We start from the raw sequence: 23,303 nt of genomic DNA, 5'->3' as shown, positions 1-23,303 counted from the left end.
TTTTAGTATATAGGAGGCAGTGTGGTGCAGTGGTTAAAGAAAAGGGCTTGTAACCAGGAGGTCCCCGGTTCAAATCCCACCTCAGCCACTGACTCACTGTGTGACCCTGAGCAAGTCACTTCACCTCCTTGTGCTCCGTCTTTCGGGTGAGACGTAATTGTAAGTGACTCTGCAGCTGATGCATAGTTCACACACCCTAGTCTCTGTAAGTCGCCTTGGATAAAGGCGTCTGCTAAATAAACAAATAAAAATATATCATTGCTTCTACATTAGTAAATATTGAGGAGTCACCCTTTTATGAATCAGCATTTTTTTTTATTTACTTAACATACTTAAATGTTTATTATTAAAATAATGATACAGGTGGCAATTGAAAATGATCTTTTTATGGCCCCATGCTAACTTCTTATTAATTTGGAATAAATATCTGATATTCTTTCTTCCTTACCTTTTTCTTGTAATGGTCTGATACTCTCTTTTCCTTAAGATATTTCTGGGAGTAATACAAAATAAAAATATGTGTGATAGTTAAGTAATAATATTTTGTTGAGTCATCACTCCTGACCACCTGCCGAGTTCACATTACAAAGCTAACGTTCGCCGCGCAGGGAGACTTTATTGTGATTGTTTATAAATGTGGCCCACCCAATGAAAACATTTTTATATTTTATTTTAAACCTTTTAAAGACAAAACCAATATAATAGTCTTTTAAAAACAAATAGTATGCATATTACAGTTAAGATATGGAGGAATTAAAACAGAATTGTGATGAAATGTACAAAAATGCCTACACACAAAAACCCCAGAAGAATGTGCCTGTGACCATAGATCTGTCCCTATAGGATGTACACGAAATATAGCTCAACAATACAAGATATAGACCAGATATAGAGAATTATATTTCCAATAATTACTCAAATCAATCAATCTATCTATCTATCTATCTATCTATCTATCTATCTATCTATCTATCTATCTATCTATCTATCTATCTATTTGAGTAATTATAATAAGAACCATTCAAAATGATTTCAAACCTGAGACAAAGGTAAGGCTACAGTGAGAAACAAATAAATCATTCGGATCAAGTAACTCTAAGAAGATAGCAAGGTTTTTGGCAGCATAATATTACTGCTGATGCGTTCTATACAGAACCAAATGGAGCCTTAGTTTAAGTTCTAAGAAGTCAGTCTTAAAAAAAACTTTTTTTAAATAAGAACACACATTAAAACCACTGCAATTAAATCCTTCAGTTTATTTATATTTTTGTGACATCAGTGTTATTTTTTTTCCTTTCACATAAAATGTCGATGACAATTTGAAGTAAAAGGAATTGTGAATTTAACCTGTGTATGTATGTGGGCAGATGATCACTGGGGCTGGATTTTTACCAGAGTAGTAAAGACCAGGAGAAAACAATGGATAGAGTTTCTCAGTGAAGGTGTCAGTGAAAGTGTAGATGAGAGATCTGGTCTCCACATTGTAAAAGGAGAGCTGCCCTCCCTCATAATCCAGATACACCCCCACCTTCCGGGGCTTCAGGTTCTTGGGAAAGGGGGTCACAGGGTTAGTCGCAGCATAGAAGGTATTGCATTCATCATCCCATAGCACAGTCCAGAAACCCTGCTGGGGGTTCACCTGTAAAGACCCTTTCCTCTGAGAAGACTCTTTGGTGATTCCGAGTCTCCAGCCTATCTTGTCCCCCACTTCCACCTCCCAGTAGTGTCTCCCTGAGGTGAAGCCCTCCTTGCCCAGGACAAAGACACTGCATTCAAATCTCTTTGGATTGTCAGGGAGAGGCTGTAGTTGATCATCAATTCTGACTTGCTTCCCATCCTTTGACAGGATGAGATCGGTGTGTGCTGTATCAGGGTCCAGAGCCACATCAGCTGTGGAGAAGAGAGGGTTTGGGGGGAATAAATATAACACAATAATCATGTAGGTAACACGCGTCCTGCTGCACATCTGCAAATACAAAATCAGAGCTCTCCGCTTCATGAAAACAAAAAATAATAGATCACTGTGATCCATAGAATGCACATGGAATAATGTACTGTCACTAACTTGTGGTGAGGAATGTCCTTCACAAATTTCAATACAGTAGATTATATTGAAATAAATAAAACTGTGGTTTATGGGCAACAGGTGGAAAACTGACCTTCGTTTTTTCCATCAGTTATCAGTGTGTTACTGTAATAAATTATTGCAATATGAGAAACACTGCCCCCTGCAGTTTTGTATTATTGTTGTACACACTGCAGCCCTTACGAAAACTCAAAGCACCTCTTGTGTTTGTCTCCATAACCTCAGTTAGCATTTCTATAAATGCAATAAGGGCAATTTAAAAGCAGATGACTCTCTTTTTATAGGTAAACCTATTATTCTGGGACAATGCCAGTAATTTCGTACTGATTTTGTACATATCTGCACCCACCTGCTATAGTTGCTTTCATAAGCTCGATCTTCCAGAATCCCTCGAGGTGGTCTTTGAGTCGAGTCACAGCTTTCCTCAGAGTCCAGAAAGAGTCGTCTATGTTATCAAAGAGCTGCTGAGCAGCAGGAGGGGCGCAGACAGACTGGAAACTCTACAGGGGGAGTGTGGAGAAAAGGATTCATCAGCCAAGCAGCTCAGGGGCTGCAACACTGGACTGAGCAGCTGGGGAGGTCTTTCAGTGTGTACAGGAAATAATCAGGGGGAGCCCAGAATCTTACACAAAGACCAGCAAAGCAACTGAACACAAGTATGTAACATGCTCCGAGATAAATAAATACCATCATAAAAATGAATCCTGATACTGAACCCCCATTCAGTGCATCTGCATTGAAACATGGTCTGACCTGCAGAAAGTGGATGTGATCTTCTGTCTCAGAAAGCTGCTCCATCTCAGCCTTCCTCTTTCTCAGCTCCTGGATCTCCTGCTCCAGTTGTTCTCTTTGCTCGTTGGCCCGACTCACTGCAGCCTTCTCTTTAGCTCCAATCAGCTCTCCCACCTCCGTCCTGATTCTCTCAATGGAGCGGATCAGCTCAGACAGGACCTGCTCGCTTTCAGCCCTTTCCTTCTGAGCCGAGAGCTAGTCAGAAGAGGGAGGGGATCAGTGACACGCATCCCTTGACAATACCATGTCTTTCTTAGACTTCGTACTCACCTTGAGCGACTCCACAGCCTGTTTCAGTGTCTCCAGCTCTTTCAGTCTCTTCTCAGTTAGATTTTCTATTTCTGCCTGTCTCTTCCCCAGCTCCTTCTGTGCAGACAAAAGCAAACACAAAGTGAATGTCGTTTCTTTTTAGTGCTAGAAGTATCATTCATCGGTATGCTATCACACAAAACACAACCATGTGAACTGAATAATAATAATAATAATAATAATAATAATAATAATAATAATAATAATAATAATAATAATAATAATAATAATAATAAGGGCCTGAGCACCGTATGGATAGCGTTATAGTTAACAAGCTAGTAGGAGTGTCCATTAATAGAAATAACAATCTATTCTAAATATAAACTGACACGCAGCACATACCTGTTTCTCAGCCCTCTCTCGCTCTGCTAATATAACCGTGTGATCCTGGTGATTACTGTGTTGACACAGCACGCAGATACAGCTCTGATCGGTTCTGCAGTAAAGCTCCAGCAATCTCTGGTGCAGTTTGCAAAGCTTCTGCTCGAAGTCTCTCAGAGGCTGCACCAGTGCGTGCCTCTTCAGCACCGCGTTCTCGTAGTGTGGCTGCAGGTGCGCTTCGCAGTACGAGCCGAGGCACGTCAAACACGACCTGACCGCTCCGCGCTTCATCTCACCGGTGCAGAAATCACAAGGCACGCCGCCGGACTCAGCAGAGACAGGAGCGGGAGCTGCGGATTCCCTTAGTAAAATAACATGGAAAACAACGCGTTACATCATTTTAAAATGCCAACAGGACTTCATATTGATAAAGAACAATATATAATGGAGTATATACAATTTACTGTACAAATCAGCTGAATTATTACACATATATGTTGGGCTCCTCGTTTCTGATTTTTAGTTTTGATCACGTGATGTCCATTTAAAGTAATATTGAGCCGACTCCGTTAATTAATTAATCTCTTGGAAAACCGTTGATTGTGAAACAAGATCACTTTAGTTTTTTCTCCCGTAACTTGAACGAGACGACGATTCTCTTTCACCGATAATGTAAAAAAAAGTCGACCCCTTTTTTTTACATTATCAATGAAAGACAGGAACAACCTGGGGGCTGGACCCTCAGGCTCAACCTTGCCCAGGACTTCCACATCGCTGACAGCCAGTACAGGCGGACCGGCTTTGTCTGTGGCTGTATTGCATTCCGGAACTGTTAACTTGCGGGACTTGATTGCTTGCATCTTCTGTAGAAATAATTAAAAAAAATTTTTTTAAAAACTTCCCTCGCTGTTTCCGCTTGGTTTGAAATAAAAATAAGGAAATGCCTTTTTTCCCCCTTATCAATGAAACAGAATTATAGTCTCAATCAAGTTCCACAAGAAAAAAAAACTAAAGTGAACTTGTTTCACAATCCACATTTTTCCAAGAGTTTAATTGAGCAGTCAACTGAAAAAAGGGACATCACGTGATCAAAAATAAAGAGCCCTACTTATATGGTAAATAATGGTCCATTCATTTTTTTACTGAAATGATTTTGTTTTAATATATTAAAAATCCCCAAGGAAAGATACAAAATACATTTTAAGTACACAGCAATATTTTAAACATAGCTACAAAACAATATTATTTATTTCTTAGCAGACGCCCTTATCTAGGGTGACTTACAATTGTTACAAGATTAAGGTAATTATCTAAAAAAAAAAAATAATGTGATATAATTGTAAGTCGCCCTGGATAAGGGCGTCTGCTAAGATATTAATAATAATAATGCAGGGCCAACGTGTTAAAAAAAACAGTACGCCTACTTCGAGAATATATTTTCTTTGCTACTATCAAAGGGGTATAGCACAGGTACAGCACATACTTTTTGGAGACGAGAGTTCTCGTTTTCTTCAGTTCTTCCACCAGTTCGGTCATGACGTTGTTTTTGCGCAGAGCGGGTCTGGGAGTGAAGGTCTCCCGGCACTGGGGGCAGCTGTACAGTCCGGTTTGGTCACTCTGGTCCCAGTAGCTCCCGATACAGTCCAGGCAGAAGCTGTGTCCGCACGGAATGGTTGTGGGCTCGGTGAAGAGGTCCAGACACACGGAGCAGGAGAACTTCTCCTCTGAAGACGCCGCTGTCGCCATCGCTGCTGTCCGTCAGGGAACAAAAACAAGAGAAACGAAATTTAAAACTCCAGGAAGTCAGAGCGGAGTTATGAAATGAGTTCACAAACACCGCACAGTGAGGCGGGGTTTGGAAATAGAACAACAACTGGGTAGTGTTGCTGTGTTTTACATAAAGTGACAAGGGGAACTGAGCGCCGGCCACCAAAAGGGACTGAATATTCGAGTCTGTTTAGGATAAGAGGCTGTTTATTCGATACATGCTCCCTGCCCTACACTTGTGCGCCGTTAAAACAAAGTATAGACACATACATACGTAGGTATTGCATGGATAATAACCAATAACGTTTAATGTAGACCCCAGGGATGGAAAGAAGACTCTCATTGCATAGCAGTTTCATCCATTCCTGGTTTCCCGATGAGTTTAATAAGACACGCATGAGCTTCGTGACACTGCGGATAGAGCAAGGTTCTATTAAAACCTGGCATGCGTGAAACTGCTATGCAATAGGGGTTGGGGCTCAGCTTAACTTGAGTGACGTCTGACCGCTCTCTAGTCTACAGCTTGCGCGCACGCGCAAAACGAACTCCAACTCAGGTCCCTTGCTCTGATAGCCCTGAACAGACAATCCTCTTTAAATATATTTAAAAATCTGTCTCGCTGTTGAGATGCTACCGCAAATACAATTTGCATTTGCTACCAGTGCAGAATGACTGCGTGGGACACTATAAAGCGTAACAATTTAAAAGCAATTAAAACGTGTGGATTATAAACCCACACAAACACACGTGACTTCCTTAGAACGACTAAACTGCAGGTCAAAACGGAAGCAGGTGTTTTCAATTTAAAAAAAATGCTGGATGTTGTAAGGAAACAGTTCGGCATTTAATAATTGTGTATCAATGTGCATTTTTTTTCCAACGCGATGGGCGCCTGACCTAATCAGACTCGAATCAGTCCCTTTATTATTATTATTTGTTTATTTAGCAGAAGCCTTTATCCAAGGCGACTTACAGAGACTAGGGTGTGTGAACTATGCATCAGCTGCAGAGTCACTTACAATTACATCTCACCCGAAAGACGGAGCACAAGGAGGTGAAGTGACTTGCTCAGGGTCACACAATGAGTCAGTGGCTGAGGGGGGATTTGAACCGGGGACCTCCTGGTTACAAGCCCTTTTCTTTAACAACTGGACCACACAGCCTCCTTTTGGTAGCCAGCGCTCAGTTCCCCTTGTCACTTCATGTAAAACACAGCAACACTACCCGGTGGTTGTTTTTCCAAACCCCGCCTCACTGTGCAGTGTTTGTGAACTCATTTCATAACTCCGCTCTGACTTCCTGGAGTTTTAAATTTCGTTTCTCTTGTTTTTTTCCCCCTGACGGACAGCAGCGATGGCGACAGCGGCGTCTTCAGAGGAGAAGTTCTCCTGCTCCGTGTGTCTGGACCTCTTCACCGAGCCCACAACCATTCCGTGCGGACACAGCTTCTGTCTGGACTGTATCGGGAGCTACTGGGACCAGAGTGACCAAACCGGACTGTACAGCTGCCCCCAGTGCCGGGAGACCTTCACTCCCAGACCCGCTCTGCGCAAAAGCAACGTCCTTAACGAATTGGTGGAAGAACTGAAGAAAACGAGAACTCTCGTCTCCAAAAAGTATGTGCTGTACCTGTGCTATAGCCCTCTGATAGTAGCAAAGAAAATATATTCTCGAAATAGGCGTACTGTTTTTAACTTTGACATGCTGGCCCTGCATATCAAAAGCGTCTTCCGACCGTCCGAAACTGTCTGTTTGTTTTAGCCCGACCTCTTATCCCAAACGTTGTTTCCATCATAAAATGAAACCCCTTTCTGGTGTTTTCAACAGTTAGAGAGCTCCTATTTTAATGTAGCCTATTTTTTAATGTCTACTGTATTAAATTATAGTTTCGGTTATGGAGGATGTTTTATGCTGAAGTGAAAAACAAATAAATAAAGACATACATAAATTAAACCACCTGGAAGTTAGTTACTTATTCCCGGTGTAGTTGACAAAGCAGCGCGTGCTTTTTCTGTGTGTTTTAAATCACTTACACATCTTGCTCAATTAATATATTGCTACTATTTAAAAAATAATCGCGCCTTTAAAAAAAAAAAAACTAAAATATTAATAACAAATCTGGATCAGCAGCATAGCGGTACCCTATATTACCCGCTTGTTTCGCCCCATTTACCCCCCTTAGACGGCTTGCTCACTAAATATCGAGGTATCCCTAGATAGGTTATAACCCCCTCTTTGCAAAAAACACTAAAGATTATAGTGAGCAAGCCGTACCCCGTGATCAGCAGAACCCCAAAGTGTAGCCCATTATGACCAATACAGAATGCATGGAGTCACGTCTTTTGATGCCCAATTTACCCCCATTAGACGGCTTGCTCAGTAAAATCTTTAGTGTTTTTTCAAAGAGGGGATGATAACCTATCTAGGGATACCTCCATATTTAATGAGCAAGATGTGTAAGTGAGTTAAAACACACAGAAAAAGGACGCGCTGCTTTGTCAACTACACCGGGAATGAGTAATCAACTTCCAGGTGGTATAAATTAATACATAAATAAATATAGAAATGCATGTCGAAATAAATACATGTATAGATTTATGTATTTGTATATTCGTTTGTTTATTTATTTTTCATTCTAGCAGCTACATGATCCCTTTCATCCTCTAAAATCGCAGCAATCTCTAGCAGCAAACAGGTTCCCAAACAGATGGAAAGTTAAAACCCCGCCATAAAAGCCCTCCCCGACCCTCGGAAAAGCTTTGATATTCAAGACCCATGTGACCAAAAATAAAACCACCAAAACGACGAGCTCTCCATATATGAGTAATATGGAAATCGTATATACTCCATTGTATATTGTTCTTTATCAATATGAAGTCCCGTTGGCATTTTAAAATGATGTAACGCGTTGTTTTCCATGTTATTTAACTAAGGGAATCCGCAGCTCCCGCTCCTGTCTCTGCTGAGTCCGGAGGCGTGCCTTGTGATTTCTGCACCGGTGAGATGAAGCGCGGAGCGGTCAGGTCGTGTTTGACGTGCCTCGGCTCGTACTGCGAAGCGCACCTGCAGCCACACTACGAGAACGCGGTGCTGAAGAGGCACGCCCTGGTGCAGCCTCTGAGAGACTTCGAGCAGAAGCTTTGCAAACTGCACCAGAGATTGCTGGAGCTTTACTGCAGAACCGATCAGAGCTGTATCTGCGTGCTGTGTCAACACAGTAATCACCAGGATCACACAGTTATATTAGCAGAGCGAGAGAGGGCAAAGAAACAGGTATGTGCTGCGTGTCAGTTTATATTTAGAATAGATTGTTATTTCTATTAATGGACACTCATACTAGCTTGTTAACTATAACGCTATCCATACGGTGCTCAGGCCCTTATTATTATTATTATTATTATTATTATTATTATTATTATTATTATTATTATTATTATTATTCAGTTCACATGGTTGTGTTTTGTGTGATAGCATACCGATGAATGATACTTCTAGCACTAAAAAGAAATGACATTCACTTTGTGCTTGTTTTTGTCTGCACAGAAGGAGCTGGGGAAGAGACAGGCAGAAATAGAAAATCTAACTGAGAAGAGACTGAAAGAGCTGGAGACACTGAAACAGGCTGTGGAGTCGCTCAAGGTGAGTACAAAGTCTAAGAAAGACATGGTATTGTCAAGGGATGCGTGTCACTGATCCCCTCCCTCTTCTGACTAGCTCTCGGCTCAGAAGGAAAGGGCTGAAAGCGAGCAGGTCCTGTCTGAGCTGATCCGCTCCATTGAGAGAATCAGGACGGAGGTGGGAGAGCTGATTGAAGCTAAAGAGAAGGCTGCAGTGAGTCGGGCCGACGAGCAAAGAGAACAACTGGAGCAGGAGATCCAGGAGCTGAGAAAGAGGAAGGCTGAGATGGAGCAGCTTTCTGAGACAGAAGATCACATCCACTTTCTGCAGGTCAGACCACGTTTCAATGCAGATGCACTGAATGGGGGTTCAGTATCAGGATTCATTTTTATGATGGTATTTATTTATCTCGGAGCATGTTACATACTTGTGTTCAGTTGCTTTGCTGGTCTTTCTGTAAGATTCTGGGCTCCCCCTGATTATTTCCTGTACACACTGAAAGACCTCCCCAGCTGCTCAGTCCAGTGTTGCAGCCCCTGTGCTGCTTGGCTGACGAATCCTTTTCTCCACACTCCCCCTGTAGAGTTTCCAGTCTGTCTGCGCCCCTCCTGCTGCTCAGCAGCTCTTTGATAACATAGACGACTCTTTCTGGACTCTGAGGAAAGCTGTGACTCGACTCAAAGACCACCTCGAGGGATTCTGGAAGATTGAGCTCATGAAAGCAACTATAGCAGGTGGGTGCAGATATGTACAAAATCAGTACGGAATTACTGTTCCAGAATAGGTTTCTGTACACAAAGATCATTATCTGCTTTTAAATGGCACTTTGTTACATTTATAAAAATGAAATTAGGTAACTGAGGTTTGGAGAAAAACACAAGATGAACTTTAAAGAAAAAAAAAATCTCTGTAAACGTGGTAAAGTTTGTGAAATGCTAGCAACGGGGCAATGGTGAGAGATTGTAACGTTAGGTTGACTGTATTATTGCTGGGCGCTGATTTACCCTTCTTCAAATAACTTCCACAGCAGCGCTTCCTGCTTAGACCGACACCGCACTGCGCAGCCAGACTGCTGGAAATGTACGTGTGTGATTTAAACGTGAAACTGCGAGGAAATAGCAACTGATAGCATTAGCTACTGTACACTCAGCAGCAGTTTAGAGAAGCAGTGCCACCTTGTGGAATTATTGAACAGTAGCCACAAGAGACCAGAGTCCCGGGAAGGGGTTATAATTAGGACTTATGATTTAACCGATAAAACCTGATAAAACACCCCCGATACAAAAAAAATAACACCCAAATAACAGCCAATAAACACCAGAAAAAAAACTATGGAAATGGTTGATCAATTCACGTTGACTTTACCCTATTCACATTCAAAAAATAAAACCTACTACAAAAATAATAATAAATACATTTCCCAGTGCTGCTGGGCAATGTCCCGCCTTCCTGACTTGCATCTATCATTGATTCGTTCTGAATACTTTAAACCTGCCCCAACTACTGAGTGGCAGCACATTCCTACATTTCTATTGGAGACTCCTCTTGCGAGATTTAAAACGAGATTACAATCAGGATGGAGGCTTGTTAGCAGGATTTCAAGCTGTATTACAGTTAAGATACAGAGGATTTAAAACAGAACTGTGTCGAAATGTACAAAAATGCCTACACACAAAAACCCCAGAAGAATGTGCCTGTGACCATAGGGATTTCGTTGTGGAAGACAGCAAAGGAAAGAAGGTACAATTTAAGTGTGCAAGTACTGTCCAGTTACTATACATATTCTGACAGAAAAAAACACTCAAACATTTTGAAAAGTAACCAAAAACACTAATTTCATACAGTATATCAAAAACGAAAGCCCTGAAAAAAAAAGATTGACATAAAACTAGTAAATAGCTAAAAATAAACACAGAAAAATACAATTAATAAAACCCGAAAAACAGAAGCCCTAGGTATAATATAATATAATATATCCACGCTGTGAATTGGCAAAATACGTTTTAACTGCATAAGTTTTGACATTTTCTGCGGTCGACTACAACTGAGTTCAGGATCGACTGGTCGACCGACGTCCTGGGCACCCCTGGTCTACTGCTCTGATTTTGTATTTGCAGCTGTGCAGCAGGACGCGTGTTACCTACATGATTATTGTTATATATTTATTCCCCCCAAACCCTCTCTTCTCCACAGTTAATGTGGCTCTGGACCCTGATACGACACACCCCTATCTCATCCTGTCTAAGGATGGGAAGCAAGTCAGACCTGGAGATAAACTACAGCCTCTTCCTGGCAATCCAAAGAGATTTGATCGTTATGTCTATGTCTTGGGCAAGGAGGGCTTCACCTCAGGGAGACACTACTGGGAGGTGGAAGTGGGGGACAAGATAGTCTGGAGACTCGGAGTCACCAGAGAGTCTTCTCAGAGGAAAGGGTCTTTCCCTGTGAACCCCCAGCAGGGTTTCTGGACTGTGCTACGGGAGGATGAATGCAATAACTTCTATGCTGCGACTAACCCTGTGACCCCCCTTCCCAAGAACCTGAAGCCCCGGAAGGTGGGGGTGTATCTGGATTATGAGGGAGGGCAGCTCTCCTTTTACAATGTGGAGACCAGATCTCTCATCTACACTTTCACTGACACCTTCACTGAGAAACTCTATCCATTGTTTTCTCCTGGCAATTGCTGCTCTGGTAAAAATCCAGCCCCAGTGATTATCTGCCCACATACATACACAGGTTAAATTCACAATTCCTTTTACTTCAAATTGTCGTCGACATTTTATGTCAAAGGAAAATGTAACAAAACTAGAAATAAACAACTAAATAATTTAATTCAAGTGGTTTTAATGTGTCTTTTCACAGAACAAAACCCACTGTATTTAGCACCAACTTCTTGTAACTTAATCCAAGGCTCCATTTGGTTCTGCATAAGACACATCAGTAGCAATATTGTGCTGCTAAAAGCCTTTCTGCCTTCTTCAAGAGTAAGCTGATTCAAATTAAAGGCTTGTTTTTTTTAGTCCCCTTACCTGTGTCTCATGTTTCAAATCATTGTGAATGGTTCTTATTACAATTACTCAAATAGTTTTAGTTTCTTGCTATAGACATGTGTAGCAAGCTGAAACATTGTATTCATGTCTCAGTAACTGGAGATATGGTTTGTGATGACACAGACAACAACACTGACTGAACCATCTTTACAGATCACTCCGAAAAAAAAACCCCTGACCACCTTCCGGCGCCTCCTCAAGACTCACCTCTTCAGACAGCACCTGTAGAACTCCTCTTTTCCCTCTGGACACTTTATCACTCTTCCTTAAATGCGCTTTACTTGCACTTATCTGCTACCTATTTTACTGCATTTAATTCTGTACTTTAGAGTACTGTAATCTGTCAAGTGTTATTTAATCTGTAGTATTTTGCATTTAATCGTATCCTGATGTAACTATCACTGACACTGTTATCTGCTCTGATATTGAATCGTATTTTGTAATATACTTGTACTTACTAGAACTGAAGTCATTGTATTTTGTCTTCCTCTTAATTGTATTATTACTTGTACTGTGATTCTTGAAATGTATTTTTTGTTTACGACTGTAAGTCGCCCTGGATAAGGGTGTCTGCTAAAAAATAAATAATAATAATAATAATAATAATAAGGTTTATGGTCATTTTGTAGTCCACGGGAGGGGTGTCATGGCCAAAGGCCTTAAAAAAACTACATATCCCAGAAGCCTCTAGGGCTGAATGGGAAACACCTGGCTGGATTTAATGGGAGTGTTTAATTCAATTATTGTTTGAGTGTTTCCTGGTCTGGGGACATCACCATCCTCTCACAGTCATGCATGTTAGGAGGCTGTGTGGTCCAGTGGTTAAAGAAATGGGCTTGTAACCAGGAGGTCCCCGGTTCAAATCCTACCTCAGCCACTGACTCATTGTGTGACCCTGAGCAAGTCACTTCACCTCCTTGTGCTCCGTCTTTCGGGTGAGACGTAGTTGTAAGTGACTCTGCAGCTGATGCATAGTTCACACACCCTAGTCTCTGTAAGTCACCTTGGATAAAGGTGTCTGCTAAATAAACTAATAAAAAATAAAATGTTTTCAGTGTGGTTACACCAGTCTATATTCACACTAAGAACCATGAATGTGCAATCTAAGCATTTGAGATATTGATTTATTTTCGGCTCTCTAGTGCTTGGATCAGTGTCTCAAGATCCACAGTAGGAATCATATGTATGCTTCTGTCGGTGCAGTAGCAGTAGATACCCACTAGATGGGGGTATAGACCAAAGGGAGCACTCTTAGGGTCTCATTCACTAAACCTTCTACAAATAGAATAAGACACACGCAAACACCATCCCTTAACATGTGCCTAATTTCTACAAGTAAGGTGGTATTCACTAAGGTGAATGCTCTTATTAAGGTGTGCACTATGGAATTCATTAGCATGGAAGGCCATCCATGTCAAAAATGCACAAGTAGTACACTTATTGATTTGGACCAATCACAATACATAAAATAGTATGTGTGCTAAACAAATGTAAATTAACTATTACATAGGGGCTGGTAATTTTACAGTAGTATGTTCATATTCACAGCGTAATTACAAGAGTAGCCAATCACCTTTGGGATAACATCAAGAATTAGGACATTTGAAAATGGCAAATATATATTTACTGAGTGCTGCCGATTTAGGGTTACCAGGAAAACTTTTCCATCAAAGTTTTTTTATGCGCTTGTGACAGAGACAATGATTCTTGGTGATAAATCTCCATCCCGACCTGTGAGGGCGCTACGTAAAGGGAACAGAGTGCCCTGGTCTGGATGGCCAGACAATTCATTCCCAGGGTTAAACGGAAGTCAGTCATCTAGAAAGGGGGCGGAGCTACGGTATACTAAATCATCGACCCGGAAGGGAAACGATGTGGCAGCCGCGGATTGGAGGTTAACCAAGTGGTCATGATTGACAGTACAAAAGGGGACATAGCGAGGTGATCTGTTCCTTTGTTATGGTTAACGCTAAACCCGAAGGAGAGCCATATTGTAATCGTTGAGTGTTGTTTGTTTTGTCGTGTCTAAAGACTGTTGTTATTAGACGGCTGAAACACGATCCAAACCCGGACCACATTGCACTTGTGTGGACTTGTGAGCGTTTGAATAACAGGACTATTATTTCAGAGCCAACCTGTGGATTAAACAGAGCAATACGCAAACCATTGTGTATTGTCTGTTATCATTATTGTTTACTGTTTTGTCATCAGAATTTGGATTATAAATAAACCATCACTTCTCCAGTACTTTGTTGTCTGTCCTTGTCTTGAGCACTGCATCACCTCTACACCTGCACACTGCAAACCACTTTGCCACGGTGCTAAACAGGTGGAATTCAGTTAATTCATGCAAGCAAACAGTACAAAAATGCGTTCGATAAGGGTAGATAAAACATGGTGCATGGTGCGCACAGATGCAATGGAGATACTTTCTGAATTCATTTTATGCACGCGTGAATACTTTTTTCAGTCATGTGGTGTATTTGCATGGTCAGCACATTTCTACCCAGCAGGTTTCATTCAACTTTATGAAGTAAAATGTGTTAATTCTACAGGGTGATGCAAAACTTCTGGCCAGAGCTGTAATGGCCCCACATAAGTATAGAAATTTTTAATAATAATAATAATAATAATAATAATAATAAAATAATAATAATAATAATAAAATAATAATAATAATAATAATAATAATAATAATAATAATACATGTTATTTAAGTTCAATTAACTGCTCTGTCTGGGTCGGTCCATAATCTGATTGGACTGCCATTCTGTGTTACCCAGATCTATGATGAGAAAAAAAACTTGTGCTGAAAAGTAGCTTTTTATAAGAAGGATCTCAGCTTATAAAACCTGCTTGCGATTTAAGGTGCACCTTATGGTTTAGTGAATATATCATATGCATACCACCCCCATCATTAGTACTATCTACACATCATGTTAATACAATACTATACATGGGGCGTATTCAGCACATGCTATCCACTTTATTTTGAAGGTGTGTGTTACCATGCACCTTATGCTTTAATGTGCACCTTATCTAGGTTGATGAATAAGGCATTCAATAGCTTATCCTAGTAGAAGGCGCATCATTGAGAGTCATTCTCATTAAACCATTTGCATCAAAGCGCTTGTTGTTAATTACCTGTACATAATTCAACTGTTCTTTCAGCATAATCCAGTCCAGGTGCCACCTCACCCTGGTCACTTATTTCAGTGGTCACACAGTTCAGTATGTCTGAAAGTTAATGTTACATTTTGATATATTCAAATAATATTGAATGATAGTTAACAGATACAGTAGGCCTAATTGTCTATATTTATATAGGCACAGAGAGCAGGTGGGCTAGCAGAGTTGAAAGGTCACACTGTCACATGATTTGAATGGGATGAGGAAGGTTGTTGATTTCTGGCATGTAGGATTCTCCAGACAAGCTCAAAGCCAGGTAACGACAGATATACAATGAAGAGATCTCAATATTGTTGAAAACTCAGAACTACTCTAAATTAAGAGAAACTATTATAAAGAAATGTGAAGCTATTTATTCTTGCATGTGGTAAAAACTAGAATAAACTACTTTAAATGTTTTTGTTTGTTTGGTCAACTTAATACTCAAGGAATGCGAGTGACAATAGCACTGGCTACACAACGCTGGTGTCACACAAAAATGGGTCCCCTGTCATACTGTACAGTGAATTACATTTATTTAATCCATGTAGTCTTTCTAAAAAAAACACACACACACACACAATCAACTAATGTGTGATTACCAGGGATCCTAGGAATCCATTTGCTGCAGAATAACACAGAAAAACACAGATTTTCTATGATTTTTGTTTTATTTACTTACTTAGCAGAAACATTTATCCAAAGCGACTTACACATGTTACACTGTAATACAAGGTTACAGTTCAAAAATAATTAAATATATAAACTAAAATACAAAATAAAGAAACACAACAAGAGTAACAAGAACAATAAATGCTTCGTGGGAGTAATAAGAGTTTTTTTGTGTAAACACTAATAAGGCTTTTCTTGTGCTAAACAAGACTTTAGAAACAATTTCTTCCCTCACTAGCTTTAGCTTTTTTTTAATATTTGCACATCTCAAACAAAGTATAAAAACGAGGAACCAAAATAGCTTCAATACAAGTAATAAAAAATCTGAATTCAATCTCTGTATGTATGTGGGCAGATGATCAGTGGAGCTGCATTTTTACCAGAATAAGAGAGACCTGGACAAAACAATGGATAGAGTTTCTCAGTGAAGGTGTCAGTGAAAGTGTAGATGTGAGATCTGGTCTCCACATTGTAAAAGGAGAGCTGCCCTCCCTCATAATCCAGATACACTCCCACCTTCCGGGGCTTCGGGGTCAGGGGGAGGGGGGTCTGGGGGTCACTGAAAGCAATTAACTGATTGCTGGTGTCATGTCGCCTAATGGTCCAGAAACCCTGCTGGGGGTTCACAGGGAAAGAACCTTTCCTATGAGAAGACTCTCTGGTGACTCCGAGTCTCCAGCATATCTTCTCCCCCACTTCCACCTCCCAGTAGTGTCTCCCTGAGGTGAAGCCCTCCTTGCCCAAGACATATACATAATGATCAAATCTCTTTGGATTGTCAGGGAGAGGCTGTTGTTCATCATCAGTTCTGACTTGCTTTCCATCCTTTGACAGGATGAGATTGAAGCGTGCTGTATCAGGGTCCAGAGCCACATCAGCTGTGGAGAAGAGAGGGTTTGGGGAGAATAAATATAACACAATAATCATGTAGGTAACACGCGTCCTGCTGCACAGCTGCAAATACAAAATCAGAGCTCTCCGTTTCATGAAAACAAAAAATAATAGATCACTGTGATCCATAGAATACACATGGAATAATGTACTGTCACTAACTTGTGGTGAGGAATGTCCTTCACAAGTTTCAATACAGTAGATTATATTGAAATAAATAAAACTGTGGTTTATGGGCCACAGGTGGAAAACTGACCTTCGTTTTTCCATTAGTTATCAGTGTGTTACTGTGTGAAATAAATAATTGCAATATGAGAAACACTGCCCCCTGCAGTTTTGTATTATTGTTGTACACACTGCAGCCCTTACAAAAACTCAAAGCACCTCTTGTGCTTGTCTCCATAACCTCAGTTAGCGTTTCTATAAATGCAATAAGGGCAATTTAAAAGCAGATGACTCTCTTTTTATAGGTAAACCTATTATTCTGGGACAATGCCAGTAATTTCGTACTGATTTTGTACATATCTGCACCCACCTGCTATAGTTGCTTTCATGAGCTCAATCTTCCAGAATCCCTCGAGGTGGTCCTTGAGTCGAGTCACAGCTTTCCTCAGAGTCCAGAAAGAGTCGTCTATGTTATCAAAGAGCTGCTGAGCAGCAGGAGGGGCGCAGACAGACTGGAAACTCTACAGGGGGAGTGTGGAGAAAAGGATTCATCAGCCAAGCAGCACAGGGGCTGCAACACTGGACTGAGCAGCTGGGGAGGTCTTTCAGTGTGTGCAGGAAATAATCAGGGGGAGCCCAGAATCTTACAGAAAGACCAGCAAAGCAACTGAACACAAGTATGTAACATGCTCTGAGCTAAATAAATACCATCATAAAAATGAATCCTGATACTGAACCCCCATTCAGTGCATCTGCATTGAAACGTGGTCTGACCTGCAGAAAGTGGATGTGATCCTCTGTCTCAGAAAGCTGCTCCATCTCAGCCTTCCTCTTTCTCAGCTCCTGGATCTCCTGCTCCAGTTGTTCCCTTTGCTCATCGGCCCGACTCACTGCAGCCTTCTCTTTAGCTCCAATCAGCTCTCCCACCTCCGTCCTGATTCTCTCAATGGAGCGGATCAGCTCAGACAGGACCTGTTCGCTTTCAGCCCTTTCCTTCTGAGCCGAGAGCTAGTCAGAAGAGGGAGGGGATCAGTGACACGCATCCCCTGACAATACCATGTCTTTCTTAGACTTTGTACTCACCTTGAGCGACTCCACAGCCTGTTTCAGTGTCTCCAGCTCTTTCAGTCTCTTCTCAGTTAGATTTTCTATTTCTGCCTGTCTCTTCCCCAGCTCCTTCTGTGCAGACAAAAGCAAACACAAAGTGAATGTCGTTTCTTTTTAGTGCTAGAAGTATCATTCATCGGTATGCTATCACACAAAACACAACCATGTGAACTGAATAATAATAATAATAATAATAATAATAATAATAATAATAATAATAATAATAATAATAATAAGGGCCTGAGCACCGTATGGATAGCGTTATAGTTAACAAGCTAGTATGAGTGTCCATTAATAGAAATAACAATCTTTCTAAATATAAACTGACACGCAGCACATACCTGTTTCTTCGCCCTCTCTCGCTCTGCTAATATAACCGTGTGATCCTGGTGATTACTGTGTTGACACAGCACGCAGATACAGCTCTGATCGGTTCTGCAGTAAAGCTCCAGCAATCTCTGGTGCAGTTTGCAAAGCTTCTGCTCGAAGTCTCTCAGAGGCTGCACCAGGGCGTGCCTCTTCAGCACCGCGTTCTCGTAGTGTGGCTGCAGGTGCGCTTCGCAGTACGAGCCGAGGCACGTCAAACACGACCTGACCGCTCCGCGCTTCATCTCGCCGGTGCAGAAATCACAAGGCACGCCTCCGGACTCAGCAGAGACAGGAGCGGGAGCTGCGGATTCCCTTAGTAAAATAACATGGAAAACAACGCGTTACATCATTTTAAAATGCCAACAGGACTTCATATTGATAAAGAACAATATATAATGGAGTATATACAATTTACTGTACAAATCGGCTGAATTATTACACATATATGTTGGGCTCCTCGTTTCTGGTTTTTAGTTTTGATCACGTGATGTCCATTTAAAGTAATATTGAGCCGACTCTGTTAATTAATTAATCTCTTGAAAAACCGTTGATTGTGAAACAAGATCACTTTAGTTTTTTCTCCCGTAACTTGAACGAGACGACAATTCTCTGTCACCGATAATGTAAAAAAAAGTCGGCTCCTTTTTTTTTACATTATCAATGAAAGACAGGAACAACCTGGGGGCTGGACCCTCAGGCTCAACCTTGCCCAGGACTTCCACATCGCTGACAGCCAGTACAGGCGGACCGGCTTTGTCTGTGGCTGTATTGCATTCCGGAACTGTTAACTTGCGGGACTTGATTGCTTGCATCTTCTGTAGAAATAATTAAATACATTTTTTTTTTTAAAAACTTCCCTCGCTGTTTCCGCTTGGTTTGAAATAAAATAAGGAAATGCCTTTTTTCCCCTTATCAATGAAACAGAATTATAGTCTCAATCAAGTTCCACGAGAAAAAAAAACTAAAGTGAACTTGTTTCACAATCTACACTTTTCCAAGAGTTTAATTGAGCAGTCAACTGAAAAAAGGGACATCACGTGATCAAAAATAAAGAGCCCTACTTATATGGTAAATAATGGTCCATTCATTTTTTTACTGAAATGATTTTGTTTTAATATATTAAAAATCCCCAAGGAAAGATACAAAATACATTTTAAGTACACAGCAATATTTTAAACATAGCTACAAAACAATATTATTTATTTCTTAGCAGACACCCTTATCCAGGGTGACTTACAATTGTTACAAGATTATTATTATTATTATTTGTTTATTTAGCAGACGCCTTTATCCAAGGCGACTTACAGAGACTAGGGTGTGTGAACTATGCATCAGCTGCAGATCACTTACAACTACATCTCACCCGAAAGACGGAGCACAAGGAGGTGAAGTGACTTGCTCAGGGTCACGCAATGAGTCAGTGGCTGAAATGGGATTTGAACCGGGGACCTCCTGGTTACAAGCCCTTTTCTTTAACCACTGGACCACACAGCCTCCTTGTGTGGTCCACATTATTTTTTTTACATACAATTACCCATTTATACAGTTGGGTTTTTACTGGAGCAATCTAGGTAAAGTACCTTGCTCAAGGGTACAGCAGCAGAGTCCCCCACCTGGGATTGAACCCACAACCCTCCGGTCAAGAGTCCAGAGCCCTAACCACTACTCCACACTGCTGCCCCAATATGTGTACTCTGGATTCCATCTGATTTTTAATTTTTTTTTTTAAAGTGTATTTCATGTCTCATAGATGTTATCCCAAAGGTGATTGGCTACTCTTGTAATTATGCTGTGAATACGAAGCCATTACAAGTGACTAGTCGGCATGACTAGCTACTGCTGTAAAATTGCATAGTTAATTTACATTTGTTTAGCACACATACTATTTTATGTATTGTGATTGGTCCAAATCAATAAGTGTACTACTTCCATGCTAATGAGTTCCATAGTACACACCTTAATAAGAGCATTCACCTCATACCACCTTACTCATAGAAATTAGGCACATGTTAAGGGATGGTGTTTGTGTCTTACTCTATTTGTAGAAGGTTTAGTGAATGAGACCTTAAGAGTGCTCACTTTGGTCTATACCCCCACCTAGTGGGTATCTGTTGCTACTGCACCGACAGAAGCATACATATGATTCCTACTGTGGAACTTGAGACACTGATCCAAGCACTAAAGATCTGAAAATGAATCAATATCTCAAATGGGGGGGGGGGGGGGGGGGGGGGTCCGACTGTTTTTTGTGTTCCGAGCAAAAATTTAAAATGTCCAGGAAGGATGAGAAGTGTCGCAAAACCCCAATTCCGACAGTATGAGGAATGTTATGCAAATGAAGTGATCACCTAATGAAGTATTCTCCGTTTAAAGTGGTTCCACGTGTTTCAAAGTCCTAATCAATGCATAAAACACGCATCTATATATGGATTCATTTATTTTTCATTTTCTCATAAAATATCGACCATAACCGGGTACATGAAACTCTAATTTAATTAATACTGAACATTTTAAAAATACATTAAAATGACGTCTCTGACTATTTTTTTTCTGTCCTAACGTACTTGCTTTAGTATTGTGTTCTATTAAAAATATATTCTCTTCTGTCTCCGTATCTCCTGAAACACACGTCTGTTCTGTTTATCTCCGCCTTTACTACCTTTCAATCGCACCTGTCCTTTGATTGAAATCCTGTCATTTGCGTCCATTGATTGAATTCATGTCGTTTGCGTCATTAACATATAGGTTTCTCATTTAAATACCTAATAGTTATTCCGGCACCTTTATATAAAGCGCACCTATTCCACCTGTCGGAAAACAACAGAACAATGTTTCATTTTATGACGGAAACAGCGTTCGGGATAAGAATTGGGTTAAAACCGACGGAGACAGCGAGTTTCGGACTGTCGGAAGACGCTTTTGAGTAGTGGTTAGGGCTCTGGACTCTTGACCGGAGGGTTGTGGGTTCAATCCCAGGTGGGGGACACTGCTGCTGTACCCTTGAGCAAGGTACTTTACCTAGATTGCTCCAGTAAAAACCCAACTGTATAAATTGGTAATTATATAAAAATAATAATGTGATATAATTGTAAGTCGCCCTGGATAAGGGCGTCTGCTAAGATATTAATAATAATAATAATAATGCAGGGCCAACGTGTTAAAAACAGTACGCCTACTTCGAGAATATATTTTCGTTGCTACTATCAGAGGGCTATAGCACAGGTATAGCACATACTTTTTGGAGACGAGAGTTCTCGGTTTCTTCAGTTCTTCCACCAGTTCGGTCATGACGTTGTTTTTGCGCAGAGCGGGTCTGGGAGTGAAGGTCTCCCGGCACTGGGGGCAGCTGTACAGTCCGGTTTGGTCACTCTGGTCCCAGTAGCTCCCGATGCAGTCCAGACAGAAGCTGTGTCCGCACGGAATGGTTGTGGGCTCGGTGAAGAGGTCCAGACACACGGAGCAGGAGAACTTCTCCTCTGGAGACGCCGCTGTCGCCATCGCTGCTGCCCGTCAGGGAGAAAAAAACAAGAGAAACGAAACTTAAAACTCCAGGAAGTCTCAGCTTTACCATTCTGAATAATACAGTACAGAATAGCTGTGTTTCTGCGCATGCGTCACAATAGCGACTGTTCAGAAAATAGCATTCTTTATTAATTAGGTATTGCCAAAATTTGTCAATGTTGCCGGTTTTTTTTTTTTTCAAGAAACCTTGGGCAAAGTGAAATGTACTTCAAAAGTTTGATGCATTTTTTTTACATTGCAAAAATCAACAAAATATGACATGACGAGGGCCGCCACAACGCGCTGTACCCGAAATAAATACATAAATAAATAATAAATAAATAACAGTAATTGTAATAATAACAAGAACAATACCCATGAAATAGTTAAAAGTATTTCAAATAACTAAAACAGACAAATAATGCTAAATAGTAAAACGTTATTATTATTTATTTAGCAGACGCCCTTATCCAGGGCGACTTACAATTGTTACAAGATATCACATTATTTTGACATACAATTACCCATTTATACAGTTGGGTTTTTACTGGAGCAATCTAGGTAAAGTACCTTGCTCAAGGGTACAGCAGCAGTGTCCCCCCACCTGGGATTGAACCCACGACCCTCCAGTCAAGAGTCCAGAGCCCGGACCACTACTCCACACCACTGCCCTAAATATGCTCTATAGAGATGAGAGAATGTAATTTTAGATAACTGCATATGCCAGACTAAACACGTTTTTAATCGCGATTTAAAAACATCAACAGAGGGCCTTCCTTTTGGTGCAGTATAGCTGAAACATCTACTACCAATCTTATGGCTCTATAGCTTTGTATGGGGGAGGACGCTGAATCAAACCATTTAAACTAATCTGGGGATAGAAATACAACGTATGCGTGTGCAAAGAAAATGTGACAATATTTAAACTCCTGCAGAGAATTAAATTTATCAACTTGTTCCAACAGTTTCTGTGAACCATGGAGGAAGACATTTCAATTACTAAAGTTACAAGGCCCATTTGTTTTACGACTACTAATAATGGAAAGAATAAGTATTATTTTATTTATAAATATTTATTTTGAGAAAATAATCGAGAGTGGTGTCCATTATTGCGTATAAAGACCCTGAGAATAAACGTGTATGATGTCATTGCAATCACTCAGGTGAAACAATGTCTTTCAAGGAAGTATTGTAAGCTCCCTCAGGTCATAGAATAACATGTTTTGTATCCATGTATCTCTAAGCAGAATAGATAAAAATGGGCAGCAGTGTGGAGTAGTGGTTAGGGCTCTGGACTCTGGACTCAGCTGCAAAACACTCTTTAGAAAGTGATGTTGAAGTTCAATGTTGTTGAAGCTGACACCCTGGGATCCTTCAAGAAGCTGCTTGATGAGATTCTGGGATCAATAAGCTACTAGCAACCAAACGAGCAAGATGGTCTGAATGGCCTCCTCTCGTTTGTAAACTTCCTTGTGTTCTTATGTTCT

General features: G+C 40.7%; 3 protein-coding genes across 4 annotated transcripts; 1 reads left to right on the top strand and 2 right to left on the bottom strand.

The window, feature by feature from the left end:
- Positions 1-1,236: 1,236 nt before the first annotated feature.
- Positions 1,237-5,742, bottom strand: LOC117401763 (E3 ubiquitin-protein ligase TRIM39-like). 2 transcript variants are annotated; one of them, XM_059017102.1, is made up of 7 exons: positions 5,550-5,742; positions 4,992-5,256; positions 3,530-3,869; positions 3,149-3,244; positions 2,840-3,073; positions 2,436-2,586; positions 1,237-1,890 (listed from the first exon to the last, which is right to left on the bottom strand). In XM_059017102.1, the coding sequence occupies exons 1-7, from the start codon at positions 5,671-5,673 to the stop codon at positions 1,343-1,345; spliced, it is 1,758 nt and encodes a 585-aa protein (XP_058873085.1). In that variant the 5' UTR covers positions 5,674-5,742; the 3' UTR covers positions 1,237-1,342. The 2 variants fall into 2 exon arrangements, with proteins under 2 accessions (XP_058873085.1, XP_058873086.1); XM_059017103.1 differs by lacking the exon at positions 5,550-5,742 and having other exon boundaries at positions 4,992-5,347.
- Positions 5,743-6,071: 329 nt separating this feature from the next.
- Positions 6,072-12,236, top strand: LOC117967569 (E3 ubiquitin-protein ligase TRIM39-like). The gene is made up of 6 exons (XM_034914817.2): positions 6,072-6,891; positions 8,209-8,548; positions 8,819-8,914; positions 8,990-9,223; positions 9,477-9,627; positions 11,087-12,236. Exons 1-6 carry the CDS (start codon positions 6,629-6,631, stop codon positions 11,632-11,634), a joined length of 1,632 nt encoding a protein of 543 aa, XP_034770708.2. The 5' UTR covers positions 6,072-6,628; the 3' UTR covers positions 11,635-12,236.
- Positions 12,237-15,811: 3,575 nt separating this feature from the next.
- Positions 15,812-21,898, bottom strand: LOC117401615 (E3 ubiquitin-protein ligase TRIM39-like). Its single transcript, XM_059017104.1, has 6 exons — positions 21,551-21,898; positions 18,288-18,627; positions 17,923-18,018; positions 17,614-17,847; positions 17,210-17,360; positions 15,812-16,661 (listed from the first exon to the last, which is right to left on the bottom strand). The coding sequence occupies exons 1-6, from the start codon at positions 21,811-21,813 to the stop codon at positions 16,114-16,116; spliced, it is 1,632 nt and encodes a 543-aa protein (XP_058873087.1). The 5' UTR covers positions 21,814-21,898; the 3' UTR covers positions 15,812-16,113.
- Positions 21,899-23,303: the final 1,405 nt, after the last annotated feature.

Source organism: Acipenser ruthenus, chromosome 55 (genome assembly GCF_902713425.1).
Source record: "Acipenser ruthenus chromosome 55, fAciRut3.2 maternal haplotype, whole genome shotgun sequence".
NCBI lineage: Eukaryota > Metazoa > Chordata > Actinopteri > Acipenseriformes > Acipenseridae > Acipenser > Acipenser ruthenus.
The sequence above is the reverse complement of the archived record's forward strand: the minus strand, read 5'-3'. Positions and strand labels throughout refer to the sequence as shown.